The sequence below is a fragment of the Monopterus albus genome, unplaced genomic scaffold, assembly GCF_001952655.1.
Source record: "Monopterus albus unplaced genomic scaffold, M_albus_1.0 scaffold92.1, whole genome shotgun sequence".
Lineage (NCBI taxonomy): Eukaryota > Metazoa > Chordata > Actinopteri > Synbranchiformes > Synbranchidae > Monopterus > Monopterus albus.
Window position 1 is genome coordinate 2,731,058 of NW_018127972.1, and position 14,919 is coordinate 2,745,976.

A 14,919-nucleotide genomic window follows, 5' to 3' on the forward strand; every position below is an offset into this window, starting at 1 on the left:
AGAGGAGCCAGCTGAGGTGGCTCGGGCATTTGTTTCGGATGCCTCCTGGGCGCCTTCCTAGGGAGGTGTTTCGGGCATGTCCCACCGGGAAGAGCCCCCGGGGAAGACCCAGGACACGCTGGAGGGACTATGTCTCTCAGCTGGCCTGGGAACGCCTTGGCATTTCCCCGGAGGAGCTGGAGGAAGTGTCTGGAGAGAGGGAAGTCTGGGCATCTTTGCTTAGACTGCTGCCCCCACGACCCGGTCCCGGATAAGCGGAAGAAAATGGATGGATGGATGGATGTAGCAAAATCTGCCAGTAATGGAAACTGCATGAGAACTTTATTAAACAAGTAGAACACATCTTCATTACTTCAGAAAAGCAAACATTAAACCTATACTGCAGCATGTAGTAAAGATGACCAAAAAATGACCAATGAGTTCTCAGTCTCCACACACGCCTAATGTGCTAGACCTGACTGGTATTTACTGTTGGATATTACAATGTATTCTAAGGTGTTTCTGGTATCTGCCCATACTACTGTGTGTTTAAATTCTTAGGACACCCACAGCATGGGTGCAAAAACACTGGCAGCCTCACTGACATAAAACCACATCAGCTCAAGGATTCAGAATTACAATACATTTATTATGAAATATTTTTTGGCTCAGCTGGCAACATTCACATATAGCACACAATTATGTGTGTGTGCAATGTGAAGGCATTTAGCCTTTAGAAAACAGAGAGCTATTGTTGCCAGAGGCAGATATTCTGAAATTGCTCCTATTTCATGGCTCTGTAAGTGACACTGAATTGTTGGCCAACTGACTGTGAGTGAGAAATGAGACCTTCACTCGCCGTTGGTAACAAGAGCCCTGGATCTAAAGAAGGGTGACTAACAAACACCACAAAAATCGGCCACTGATCGCATACCCAATCGCTTTTTCCCTCCCTCTGCCTTTTCAATCTTTCCTTCTGTCTCATCTCGTCTGCCTTTTCATCTTTCAGTCGCACGGTTATCTTAGCCTTTATTAACCTTTCCTCCATAAACCCTTTCCTTTGGCTGCTCTGTTTATTCTCACTTCAGTGACTTGCTGATGAAACTGGATTGTGAGTGCTGGCAGTGCAGGCTGTTAACTCAGTCATCGAAGCAGGATCAAAAAGCTCTGTAGTGAAATCAAATGAAATTTTCTCCCTGACCCCTTTGTTTGCAGTTTGGCTTCCTCTGCACCAATGTGTATTCCGTCTGAAAGTGACTACAGTTTAGCAACAAAGCTGTAGAATCTTGTAAACTATCAAGTACCATAAGTCGGCATGGAATGTTCAGAATGGTCAGATTCCTAGTCTTGATTATTGGTCAACAATTTTCTGATATGAATCATCATTTTGCTTTAAATAGTTTTCATATACTGTACACAGGTACCTGTAAGTGGTAGTTTTATTAAGCCTAAAAGACTATATATATATATATATATTCAGATTATTGAGATTCAGATTATTATTCAGTATTTAGATAGAAGAAGTTGCTGATATCGAAAAATCCTACCAGTGGCTGGACAAAGCTGGACTGAAAGACAGCACAGAGGCACTAATCTTGGCATCACAGGAACAAGCTCTAAGTACAAGATCAATGGAGGCCGGGGTCTACCATACCAGGGAGGACCCCAGGTGCAGGCTGTACAAAGATGCCCCCAAGACAATCCAGCACATAACAGCCGGGTGCAAGATGCTAGCAGGCAGGGCATACATGGAACGCCATAACCAAGTGGCTGGCATAGTGTACAGAAACATCTGTGCCAAGTACACGCTGGAAGTCCCAAAGAAGGAATACAAGACCACCCCAAAGTGGGGGGCGAGTGGGAAAATTTTTTATATCCAGGCCTGTTATTGGGGCTTGGTACCCGAAGAAGGAACACGAAGAGCTCGAGAAATACCAAGGGCTGAAGCTAAGCTAGAAAAGATGTGGAAGGTGAAGGCACAAGTGGTCCCCGTGGTAATCGGAACACTGGGTGGCTATGTCCCCCAAACTGGGAGAGTGGCTCCAACAGATCCCAGAAACAACATCTGAGATCTCTGTCCAGAAGAGTGCAGTCCTAGGAACAGCTAAGATACTGCGCAGGACCCTCAAGCCTTTTCAGATGAGGAGCACTACCAAATTAAATCCTTTCTTCAGACTTAAAACTTGGAAAAATTCATCCATGCTTTTATGACATCCCACTTTAACTATAATGACGTGTTCCTCTCTAGTAATTAACTATTGAGATATAGGGATAATGCAAGTAACTTTGAACTCACAATCTAGCACACATCTCCTTTGGTTTCTTTTGTTTGTTTGTTTGTTTTTTTATTTTCCGTGCACATGTCAAAGATAATGAACAACGTGTGGTCAACAGAAACCAACAAAGGTCACTTGGTAAGAGACAAACTGTATAATAATGGCTCACTGGGTACATTTAGCATCCCCGTTTCCATAGCACCAACTCTATCAGACAACAGAATTGTGTTATACTCACCACTCTACTTCTTTGAGTTTCTTTAACAAAACTACAGTTTACACCAACAAATTATTCTGTTGCTGTTAAGTTACTGCCAGTGAAACTCAACATTTGCTGCATATGTTTCAAATTGAAAGGCTACAAGCAAACAGAGGGGAACAGTACATAAAAAAACAAGTAAGAATTACAAGAACAAATTAGAAGTTGCAGTATTTGTGTTAAAACAAACTCAGAGCAGAGTGGTGCACGGTGACATGACTGTTTAGCTCTGTGGAAACTGAAATTATGCTAAATTTATCAAGACAGCAAGAAACTGTCGGAAATGGTGAGTGTGCACTGGCAGAAAACAGTACCAACATCTACAGTAAATAAAACCTTAGCACATGTAAACAAAGTGACATTTAGTTATAATAGGATAACATATACTTACCAAACTGGGAAATTAAAATTAAAAGTCTGGTTCTTTCTGCATGTGAGGTAAATTAGGCCACTTTTTGAAATATAACAGGGCATTGTGGACATATCTCTGTTCAAAGCTTTAGCTGAGTGAGAATACAAGGCTCCTTTTAAAACTCTGGCATTCAGCAAGTAAAAAGTGTTTGTAGTAACAGTGGTGGTCTGATGCCAATTTCATTTCACCATTTCTGAGGTAATATGAGCCACTGCTGAAGGAAAAGGAGATTTAATTAGATTTTGATTGCAACAAAAAAAAAAAAAAAACAGAGTTCCTATTAAATTACACACAGTGTTATTATTCACAGAACAAATTCTACTGTAACTTTCACTGCTGTGTGCTGGAGACACAACCCATGGCATACACATTATTCATTCAGAATATCACTGAAATAAAACTAGTGTTCGCAAGAGGCAAAATAAAGAAATAATGAATTCTCAAACTGAGGAATGACTGTGAAGATGAAAACAAACTTGGAAGAGGCATCCTAGCATTCTGGAAAACGTGTTATTTACCAAGCTCTTGAATAGTTGCTGAACAGACTGACATGTTGTCTTACAGTCCTTTGCATCTCCTAAGTGGCGGAAGAGAAGGTTCTACAAGAGGCTAGATAATTTCTGGCAGATGGGCTATAGTATTAAGAGGTTAAAACTTCCACAACACTTGCAGTTTAAAAAACAACTTTATTGTGAGGCCAATTTATTTTGGTCTATAAATGTCACCAGTTGTTAATGTAGGAATTCTAAAGCTGTGTCTTGTTTGTACAATCTCATTTCTATGCTTATTGTTATTGATCTTCTTATCTGACTGGTCAAGACAGCAACCAAGTGAACTTTATCAGATGTGGACCTGTTCATTGAACTTAACAACATGCAACAACTTCTGGGTTTTAGTCACTGCCAACAGAAAAGTAATACTTAAAGTGTAAAGACTGATAAAGAAGCTGAGGCCAAAGCAGCTTTTCCAATGATATAAGGGATCATTACCTGATGAGACCCCCTATGGGCTTGTCAGGGTGGACAAACTTTCCAAAATTCACACTAGAAATAGAAGGGGAGGAGAGGGGGGTGGGTCAGGACTATAATAACAAAATTATAATTTGATAGAAATCATTACATTACGAATAGAAAATGGCAAACATAAAACAATATATGCAAATGAGACACCCCACAAAAAAGCCCCCAAAAATCTTAAAAACAAACAAAACCCCAGAAATGTCCAAGTATAGTGAGAGAACAATAGACCCGAGGCTATTTGATTATTAAAATGAACACTATTTTTCCCCAGCAGTTTTCTCGGACATGCCTTTGACCAGCCCACATCATTCAGAGCCTCCCATTAGTCCAATATCATCCCTGTTTACTTTTTGCTTTGTTTCTTTCACATTTTCAGTCAGTCTTGCCTATCTGTCTGCTATCATTTTCTTTTGTTTTTTATCTTTCGGTTGTTCGTACAGTCGGACAACTGAAGATATGTGAGGGGAATCTGTTAAAAATGAATTAAGAAGACAGAAAGAGGAAAAATGAAGAGAGAAAGAAAAAGACAAAATGTCAGAAAGAGTCAGGTGTGAGGCAGAAGAGCTCATCTTTTAACAACTCCTCCCACCCCTAAAACAGTTAAAATGGGCTGTGCAGCACACTGTTAACAAAACACCAGGTATGTGAACAGAAAAAGACATTTGTTAGCTGACTAGAACAGGAAAAAAAGAAAACGAGAAAGTCATTAATAGAAGCAAGAGCCCCAGTAGTGTGTGGTACATCCTAATGAGACAAGAGGAGGCAAAGTTTCCCCAGGGGAAAAGCAACATTCTTGATGTGGGTTTTAGCAATCTCTTAATTTAAATTGGTCCTCAGTGAGTGACATTTGAATATTGAAATTATGCCGAGGTGAAGCAGAGGCAATAGGTGATTAAGAAAGGGGTAGGGAAGACTACAGCCAAGGACAAACCGAGAACTTTTTGACCAACAGAAAACTGGTCCAGGTCATGTTGGCAAAGCAGTTCTGTTTGGGAACCACAGATCCAAACATCCTGAAGAGAACTAACCAAGTGCACCACCATTATGTCTCACCAAACATGAGGCAGGTAGTGGCATGTACCTTCAAGTTTGTTTGTAGCCTGCCATCACAGAAGGCAGCAACCACTTAATTAATAAAAATTCTGTTGATAACAATAATTTCTTTCAGTACTTTTAAGTTTAATGAACATTGCAGCCACAAATGCCAAGCTTTTTTTTGTACTGGCATCATTAATCATGCCTGCAAAGCTAGACCTGGACTGAACTTTAAAGCAAAGATATTTTGCTCTCACTCATCATCTTCATACCAGCCAGAGTAAAACAAGGTGAAAATTGCATTAGTGGCATCGCTGCAGTTAGACACCTATCATTCCCTGTGACTTTCTCATCTTCACTCTGCTCAACAAGTTTAAAAATACAAACCATGCACACCTCATTTATCTAATTTACACATGCACACATCCACAGACAGCCATTGCTTTTAATCCCTAGGGGGTTTTATATTGACTTACATTCATTTCCTGGAGACTTAACCTAACCTTAACCATAACCAATACTTTACTTAGCCTTTTCTTACCCTACACCTATTCTCTCCCTAACCTTAAACCAAGTTGTCACCCTAAAATTCAATTATTTACCTGGTGGGGACCAGCATGGTCCCACAGTGTTTTGGTCCTACACAATCAAGTGAACAGGTTTCAGACACACAAGGGCATGCATATATGCACGTACACACATATCCTTACAGTCGTCACTTACAGGGTCTGCACATAAACTTACTTTCATTTCCACGAGACTTAGCCTAACCTTAACCAGAACTACTACTTGCCTAACCTTAACCATTACCCTAACCTTAAAGAGCCCATGTCATGCTTTTCATTGTTTTTTTGACTTATCTACAATGTTACAATGGTGAATTATCACCTTAGACCTAAAGATCAAAGAATGAGGTGTATGTATGTTCTAGTATTTCCATGTATAAGCAACTCACTTTATGCAATGCTTGCAAACTCTTGCTTGCGAGACATTTTTTTCTAACAAAATAAAGTATTATGTGATAGTTTAAGGATCTCCTTGAATGGTCATAATCTCCAGGCAGTTGTGCATTCATTGAGCTTGCCTGACATAATTTAGAGGTACTGAAGATTGAACATTAAATGGCTGGAAATGAGCATGTCATGGCCACTTTAACCAAATCTGACACTTTTTCTAACCTTACACCTCATAATTTTCATAAAATTTGAAGAACTAGTAGTGAGGCCCAGCCTCTGAGCCCCTCAAGTGACTTCTGGTCCCTGCAAAGCCATGTGCTCTCAGTGTTCCAATATATATAAACAAGGCCAGACACACACACATACACACTTATTTTTGTCACTAACTGGGTCCCTGTAAAGAATTACATTCATTTTCAGGACATATCCCGTAGACCAGGGGTGCCCACACTTTTTTGCCTTGCGATCTACTTTTCAAATTACCAAGTCAAAATGATCGACTTAGACGGACGTGCGCGCACACACACACGCACACACACGCACACACAAAATATATGTATGAATGAGTGTCGTAGTTTTTATGAACAGTCTGAAAGTGCCACTCCACATTTCCCTTCTTCGGAATAGTGATGATAGGTTGGTAGATCAAGAAAAAGCATTTGTGATATATCATCGCGAAAAAAAATGATGGAATGTTTTTGGTACGTTTCCGGTTTCTTACTTGATTCGGCTTCCCCACTCATTTCATACCCTTTAATTAAGGTAGTTTGCTCACTGGAGTTTTGCAGTAGCTCGTGCGGTTGGCTGTGCATGTTTGGTGACTCGTGTGTCAGAAAGGACAAAATCTCAGACTGGCTGCCCTGCATGTCAATCAAGTAGCAAATGCCATAGGGAGGATGGATGATAGGCTATAAATGAATGATTGTCACTTTCTGCTTTTTCTGTTAGGGTCGCCACAACGAATTGTCACACTGACCATTCGCATGTTAACATTTGGCACGTGTTTTACGCCGGATACATCTAATTTATTTTTGAATGGCACGCGATCTACCAACACTACCTTTGTGATCGACCGGTCAATCGTGATCGACATATTGGGCACCCCTGCCCTATACTATACATAACCTGTACTTCCCTAACCCTAACCCTTACCCCAACATTAACCAGAGCCACTTGCTCTAACTTTACACTGCATCAGTTTGAGAAAATTCAACAAACTAATCATGGGCAACACTGGTGATGTTGGCTTCTCCAAAACCAGTGAGCTCCCAGTTTTCAATTCCGGCAAGTATAAAAAAATCAAGAAGCCAAACACACAGACAAATAAAAATCAGCACTCCCTAACAGGAGCAGTGTGACAGAGGAGATAATTAGGGTGGGAGATGAATAGAGTTTGTGTGAAATAGAAAGTGAAAGAGCATTGCTGCCATAGAGAGCTCCACTGAACTTGTTAGCAGTAAAACTGTGTGTTTGTATGGATGTGTGTGTGTGGTGAGGGGTAGACGGGAATGGATTGAAATACCCTCCTGATGACTCTGTTGGAGGTGGAGCGTGTAATTGCTGTAGTTTGTTTGTTTTTCTCAGATTCTGCAGCTCTAAATTTCATTTCAGCCATATCATCCTGACTTTTTGTTTGTCTCGTGGGGAGTAGAAAGTACTTTCATTGTAAGAGTTGTATGTGTCATCCACAGAATGGATCCCATTTCAGAAATGATGGGTAGGGAGCTTCCAGCATTCAGTCATTCCAATAGCAGATGGTAAAGGAAGTAAAACATTCAGAGATTTTCTGTTTTGATTTGTAAGTCTTGTAGCAAAGCTGTCATAATCAAACCATACACAGAGGCTGGGATACAAAAAGAAGAAGCAAAAACAGAGGAGGACAAAAGGATTTCAAAAACTTACAGAAGATGACAGAAAAACATGAGGACAGAGGACAGGACAAAGAAGGAGGGCTAGACAAAGAAATGCAAAGAATCAGTCTAATTGTAGCCAGTCTGTCCTGAACCTTCATCATTTTGAAAAAAGTATTTCTGAACAAAAGAAAAAGAGGCCAGACCAGAAGGGGGTTATTCTCTCAGTAGGGCTGTGCAAAATAAAACAGTATCAGTACAGCAACTTCCTAAGACCACAGCAGGTGTCTGTAGTGTATATACGTGTGCCATTACATTCATTACAACATTTGATAAGTCCACAAAACAAGATAGATCATATTCTGATCATATAACCTAGTTACAATTCTGTATTGATGGACCCTGACCAACAATATGCCTCTAAGTTATTTTTTTCATTTTAGACATGGTAACATGAATATACCATTAAACACTGTTATAAAACTAAATTAATTAATTAGAAAACAGTCATATGAATTTTTTGGAATAGTACTTTGTAACAGTTTAACAAGGCACTGATGCACGATGTTGTTCTATCACTAAAGACCTATCAGACAAGAAAGGCAGTTCCAAATGACAAATCTTGCTTTGAGGATACAGTATGTTGCACCACTGCAAACAATGTTTTAACCTGCACATAGCTAATATTTTTCATAAAAATATCTCTGTTTGCTCACATTCAACAAGACCTGTATTGCCTCTAATCCTGCAAAAATGCATTAAGGGCAGACAGGGGAGAGAGGGGATGACAAGCTAAAAACAATACAAAACAAAATACCAGTTCTGTTGGCCTGTGAAAAGCTGTAGTGTGGATCAGAAATCCTAAGTTTATTATGGGTATAACACAACCACAGCCCTCTGTTTTCCATCAAACCAGTGCCTCCAGGAAGCGCAGACAACAACACCCCAACAGAGAGGATGGGCACCGAAGCAGGACAGAAAACAAATTTTACCATGATCATTTTATATTTTAAAACCCCAACAGAGGACTGGGAGTGGTGTACAAAGTGTGGACTGTGAAAAGCACACTGTAGTTCTGCTCTCAGTGTGGGTGTCCATGATGCTGAGAGGTGCAGCTTTTGTCGGCTGCACACTGAAGCTCTGTTTAAAGCCTTGCAGCTGCATGGACACGTAGCATTGTCTGTGCTTCTTGCATATCCTGATAAAGCCAGAGCTTAACATGGCCTACAAATGATGTAGTCATTCTGCATCAACACAGCACCACTGTTAACACAACATTAATAGAAAAAGAAGCAGGACCACATGTACACTGAACTTCAGTACATGCAGTTACCTATATATTAGCATTTAAAACATGTATATATAAATATACATATATATATACAGGTATTTCTTAGAAAAGCTTCTGTGAAATCAGGCATTTTAGGCCACAGTAACCTAAAAAAAGCCTGTGAAATCCTGGAGGGGCTGCAAAATACTGTAGATGGACATTGGCACTGCCTTATGTCTGCTGAATCTAGATTATATAAATCTCACCTAAAGAAGTCAGTTTGATTTATGTCATGTTAATAACATACAGTATCTACAGTATCTTTCCATTTACTTGTCCTTTTAAATTTTTTGTGACTCAGAATCTGAAAAGATGATTTAAACTGCTGTATAATCTAGATTTATTTGTATTTGTATATCTTCTGGGGTTGCTGCCTGGGTGGTACCGTTATCCCATTTTGAGTGCATATTGTATGAGCTAGCATCATCATTCTCATGCTTTATTATGCTATTAAATAATCAGATTCACAAATTAACTGCACCATCAGCCAAGACCGCAGGTACATCTTAATTTCCTAACAAATCCTCCAATATGTTTGTCTTTTTCGTCTCATAGGAGCATCTCCTGAAATTGTGCTCTTATGATGGCAGGTGGAACTGCAAGAACTCTGCCAACATTAATGACAACATACAGTATGCTGCTCTGTCAAGTGGTACGGACTTTCAGCATCACAGAAACTGTCATAAACAAGATGGTAAACATACAAAAGTCCATCATCAAGGAAACTCTCATAAATATGATTTTGCAATCATCTGGTCTGATGTCCCAGATAAATCACCCTTACTGACTGGTCTGCATATAATTTCTGGGGGTCTGGTACTGTGTATCCAAAGACCTGTTCTGTCCCTTCAGATCAACACTAGTACAGTACATTTACATGTTGTCACAGGTGCACTGCACAGCTACAACTGACATTTGAAGAATGAATCCATAGTTTCCTTTGACCTTGTAAATCAGAGCAGATATGAGAAGCATGCCATATGTAGTATATGCTGTATGGGTGTTTCAAAGTGCACAGAGACTTACTGTTCATTTACAACAAAGATGCAGTTGTCTTGGGAGGGGACACCTGAAATGGGGTGTTTACAGGTCACCTTTCGCTCATTGTGACTGCAGGGAAAGACAAAAGGACAAAAAAGAAAAGGCAAGTATTAAACTAATGAAACAGAGCAATAACAGTTGAAATGTGAATTGGACACAGAGCTGAAGACAAGGAGACACATTTTATACCAGAATGAAATACAGCTGAAAGGACCACATCTGCATCATATACCTTTAAAAACAACATGATAAATCAGCTCACAGCAGAGATACAGTAAACAGGGAAAACAAACAGCATCACAGCACTGCAGCACACTTCACAATCACACTACAAACACACTCCGTCACACCTGGAGCAGGGGCTGATGATAAACTTCAGCATAATGTCCAGTTATCCAAGATGACAGGCATCCGGTGCTTCCAAAAAGAAAGTAGCCTACAGAGCAGAAGAAACTCTGAAATTCTTTCTCCAAAAACTGTATCCAGACCAGTCCACAGCAGACTGGAAAGTGTGAGATGGATTACAGGAACACAGCAGTGCCACTCTCTCCCTCCCTCTCTCTCTGCCCCTCTGCCACTTCCTGTAACCATTTTCCTCTTTGTCTTTCTTCCTTCACCATCTTCTCTCTTGCCTGTTTTCAGCATCTTCTTTTACTTTCAGCTCTTTCCACATATTTTCCCCCCTTTTTTTATCTTCCTGAGTGTAGAATCTGGAATATGCCACCATTTTTTATGTTTTACTGCAATTAATTAACAGATTGACAAATATGGAGAATAACTTTACATTAATTCATGAAATTGTGCATTAATAAAGTTTCTAAATAAAAAGGATTTTGGAAATAGTAACTTGGGAAAAAGAAACTCCTTACTAATCCTAACTCAAGGTCCACTAACTAGCTTTCAACCATGTGATATCATGTGACTGAAAGCCCTGGGAAAAATTATTAAGAGGACCTTGTGTTAAGGTTTTGTTTGTCAAAATAAAAATGTGTTGATCAGTATAAGACCAATGCTTTACACTTCATTGACATAAATATATAATAAGTAAAGAAATAAATAAATGACATCCAAGCTGCAGTGCAGCAGGACAGTTGGAGCACAGCTGTTCTGTTTATATTTACAGCAGTTTGAATTATTATTAATCCACATATCTTAATATATATCATCAAAAGATATATATACAACTTTTATGTGCAATTGTATTATTTAGTTGTAATTTAAATTTTTATTGCAAATGAGCAGATTTTTACTTGGTCTCATTTTAACAGTGAAAAAGTCAGTAATTGTTTTGATGATAGTAGACTGTACATTCTCTCAGTTTGATTCATCTTTTGCACTGTCCTTTTTCTTCTCATCTTTTGTCTCAGCACCCGAGTTGATGACGTGTACTCACGTCGCACTAGAGTCACACATAAATAGACTTCCAACTTGCAACTAATTGAATCCAGACTTGACTCAGATTTGTGAAAAATGACTTGTGAACAGAGTCTTTCAAGGGTTTGTACCACTGAAAATTTCTGTAAATGCATCACAGCGTGCCTCTGCCAAGTAGGTCCTATGTTTTTAAACCCATACATCCACCCCTAACTTCCACCTAATGTGGACTTGGTGACTCTGCTGTACCACTATGTCACTGAACTTCCTCCTTTGCTAGTGTCGCAGGTCCGCTCACTATGATACTGTACTTTACTGTTGGTCATAATAACCTGCAGGCACAAATGACAACTGGATTAGTTTTTTTTACATCGCAATTTCGACCACAGGATTATGACCAGCCAGTGGCACAGTAAAAATATATACCATAAATATTCATGTCAGCCTAGACATGAATATTTACAAGTACAATGAATTTTTTGCCCTGAATTGTAACAGCTGAGTGAGAATCCTTAATAAACTCAGGAGGTTCTCTGGGGGGGTCACAGCATGTGTTGCCAGCAGATGGAGGCTGAGCATGTACATTGTTTTCACACCCGCATCTGGGGATGCCAGATGTGCATCAACCACAGGGAGTCAGAGAGTGAGGGGTACGGGGCTTTTCCTGGGTCCGGTCAAGCCAGCTGTGCAACACCACAGCTGGGACTGCAGTGCTACTAGAGCTAGCCCAGAGGGATGCAAAATGCTGCAGGTCTATCCACAACATAGTGAGTTTTAACAAGAAAAAAAGGGTATGTATGCATGCACATAAAATCAGCCTAGAGGAGGATTTTTCTGGTATATAAAGCAAAACACACATGCACACGCTGATACAGTGACAAGTTGTTTTAAAGAAAAAAAAACTAAATGATGCAGAAACATATCTGACTCTGATAACAAGGCAGCACAGTGAAAGAGCAGCATATCATAACAAAAATGACAAGCAGTGAATAAACCATCACGGCAGCTTTCAAAGCAGTATTTCAAACCAGGACAAATCACAGTGAGGTGTTGAGTGAGTGGAATTGATTTGAGCAGTGCTTTATCCAATTTTAACTTCAGTCATATCTCAGCTGCTTCCCTGCCAGGCCTGGCATAGCTCTGATAAGGCAGAAGAGATTGCCTGAGTCACCTTGAGTCAACAAAGACACAGGTTCATTTTCCCATAATCATCAGACATTTATTTAAACATACACAGTAGCAAGCAGCTGTAAAAATGAACATCATGCCTGAAGTTGTTGTTTAGCATCTGATAAACATATAAATGTTTTAAATATTGTTGTCCAACATCACCTATGCAATGCATGGAAAACATCCCTCATCTATGTTTGCAGATGCACAAGGGTTTGTGCAAAGTCTGATTAGCCCTATAAATGTAATACTGGAAGCAGGGGAAACCGTCTGTGCCTGAAGTTTAGAAATTGACCTTTTAACATCTCTAAAGCTCACTAATTAAAACTGTAATTATCAAAACCAGTTGATTGGGTCATTCTGTAAAGGTCTTTAATACATTCAGTGCCACAATTTTTAAAATGAACACTATCTGCACATGGAAACTACAGTGTGGTTAAAGTAAGAAAGACAGTGGAATATTGCAAATCAAATGGTTATGGTTAAGAAATAACTTGGCCTATAACAGTATGAGAACTCCAGTGTTGGAATGAGACACAAACTGTGAGCTACAGAATTATCTGACACAATCTTATTAAAACCATATATCACCAATAATGACAGCAAACCAAATACAGTACAGATCTTGCACTTTTGAAGAGTAATATCACAAACTATAAGTCTGGGTCCATGCCCGCCTTAAACGTGATGTCACAACTGAGCCAACAACACCTGAAAGGGTTGTAGCAGCAAGTTAATATGAAAGAATTGGGAGTCAACATGCCCCTTTTCTTTTATTACACACTTCTGAACACACCCTGACCTCCAGCTGTCAGGAAAGGTCTCAAACGGAGTCTCCTCACCAGTTAAAAATCCCACTTTAGTAATGGTGTAATGATAAGCGCTGGTCCCCACAAGGAAATCACTGAATTTTAGGGTGGCAACATGGTTTAAGGTTAGGATGAGGTTAGGTTAAGTGTCAGGGTCAGGGTTAGGGGTGGGGAAGTAGTGGTTGTGGTTAAGGTTAGGATAAGTCTACAGGAAATGAATGTAAGTCAATGTAAAGTCCCTACAAGGAATGAAAACACAGCTGTGTGTGTGTGTGTGTGTGTGTGTGTGTGCACCATCTCCCGCTGGCATGCCACTGGCAGGTCCAGGAAAAACGTTGTGCATAGTACAGACAGCTGCAGGAACAAACAGTGCTAGTTTTAGCAGCTACCTCAAAATGCAGAACATGCAGCGCTTATGTCATGTTGCCTATACTGGGAGTACCACCGACCTTACAAGTAGAAACGTTAAGAAGGTGACACATTGTTGAACCGGTGGAAAGAGTACAGTTAGTTATGAAAGCAGTCAGCTTGAGGAAAGCGACAGCACCGGTGTTAGCAGCTAACTTTATGTTCTGAGTGCAGAACATGCAGCGCTTGTGTCAAGTATATCAGGAGGAGTAACACGGACCTTGCTAGTAGCGATGTTATGAAGGCAACACATTGTTGAATCAATGCAAGAGCAGTCAGCTTGAGGCAAGTAACAGTGCTGGTGCTGGTAGCAGCTACTTCCAGAGCACATTAGCTGATAACTACACCTGGTTGGGTTGAAGTCAATAACTGAAGCTATAGGCTATTTCATTGCAAGGACATGTACCTGTGCTGTTGAAAATGTGGGATTTGGACAAATGATAGTGACTGAAGCTGAGGAAACACTAACACTCCTTAATTTTAGATTCTAAACATATGTACTTTAATGTACAGTGAGGAACAGAAGTATTTGAACACCCTGCGATTTTGCAAGTTCTCCCACTTAGAAATCATGGTGGGGGTCTGAAATTCACATTGTAGGTGCATTCCCACTCTGAGAGACAGAATTAAAAAAAAAAATTCAGGAAATCACATTGTATTAAAGAATTTATTTGTCTTGCACTGCTGAACATAAGTATTTGAACACCTGAGAAAATCAGTGTTAATATTTGGTACAGAAACCTTTGTTTGCAATTACAGAGGTCAAACGTTTCCTGTAGTTCTTGACCAGGTTTGCACACACTGCAACAGGGATTTTGGCCCACTCCTCCACACAGATCTCCTCTAGATCTGTCAGGTTTCGGGGCTGTCGCTGAGCAACGCGGAGTTGAAGCTCCCTCCAAAGATGTTGTATTGGATTGAGGTCTGGAGACTGGCTAGGCCACTCCAGAACCTTGATATGCTTCTTACGGAGCCACTCCTTGGTTATCCTGGCTGTGTGC

At 40.0% G+C, this 14,919-nt stretch overlaps 1 protein-coding gene across 8 annotated transcripts in view; it reads right to left on the reverse strand.

Moving 5' to 3' along the window:
- The window catches only part of plekha5 (pleckstrin homology domain containing, family A member 5), a 259,165-nt gene that overhangs the window by 77,726 nt on the left and 166,520 nt on the right, over positions 1–14,919 (reverse strand). For 7 of the 8 annotated variants that reach the window (XR_002275551.1, XR_002275552.1, XM_020608318.1 and 4 more), the window contains one exon: positions 10,143–10,226. Coding sequence is in view for 6 of the 8 variants with exons in the window: in XM_020608318.1 (XP_020463974.1) it covers positions 10,143–10,226 (84 nt within the window). In the remaining 2 variants the exon portion in view is untranslated. Of the gene's footprint in view, positions 1–10,142; positions 10,227–10,507; positions 10,615–14,919 lie in introns of those variants that run through there. The other variant, XM_020608319.1, reaches the window with a different exon arrangement.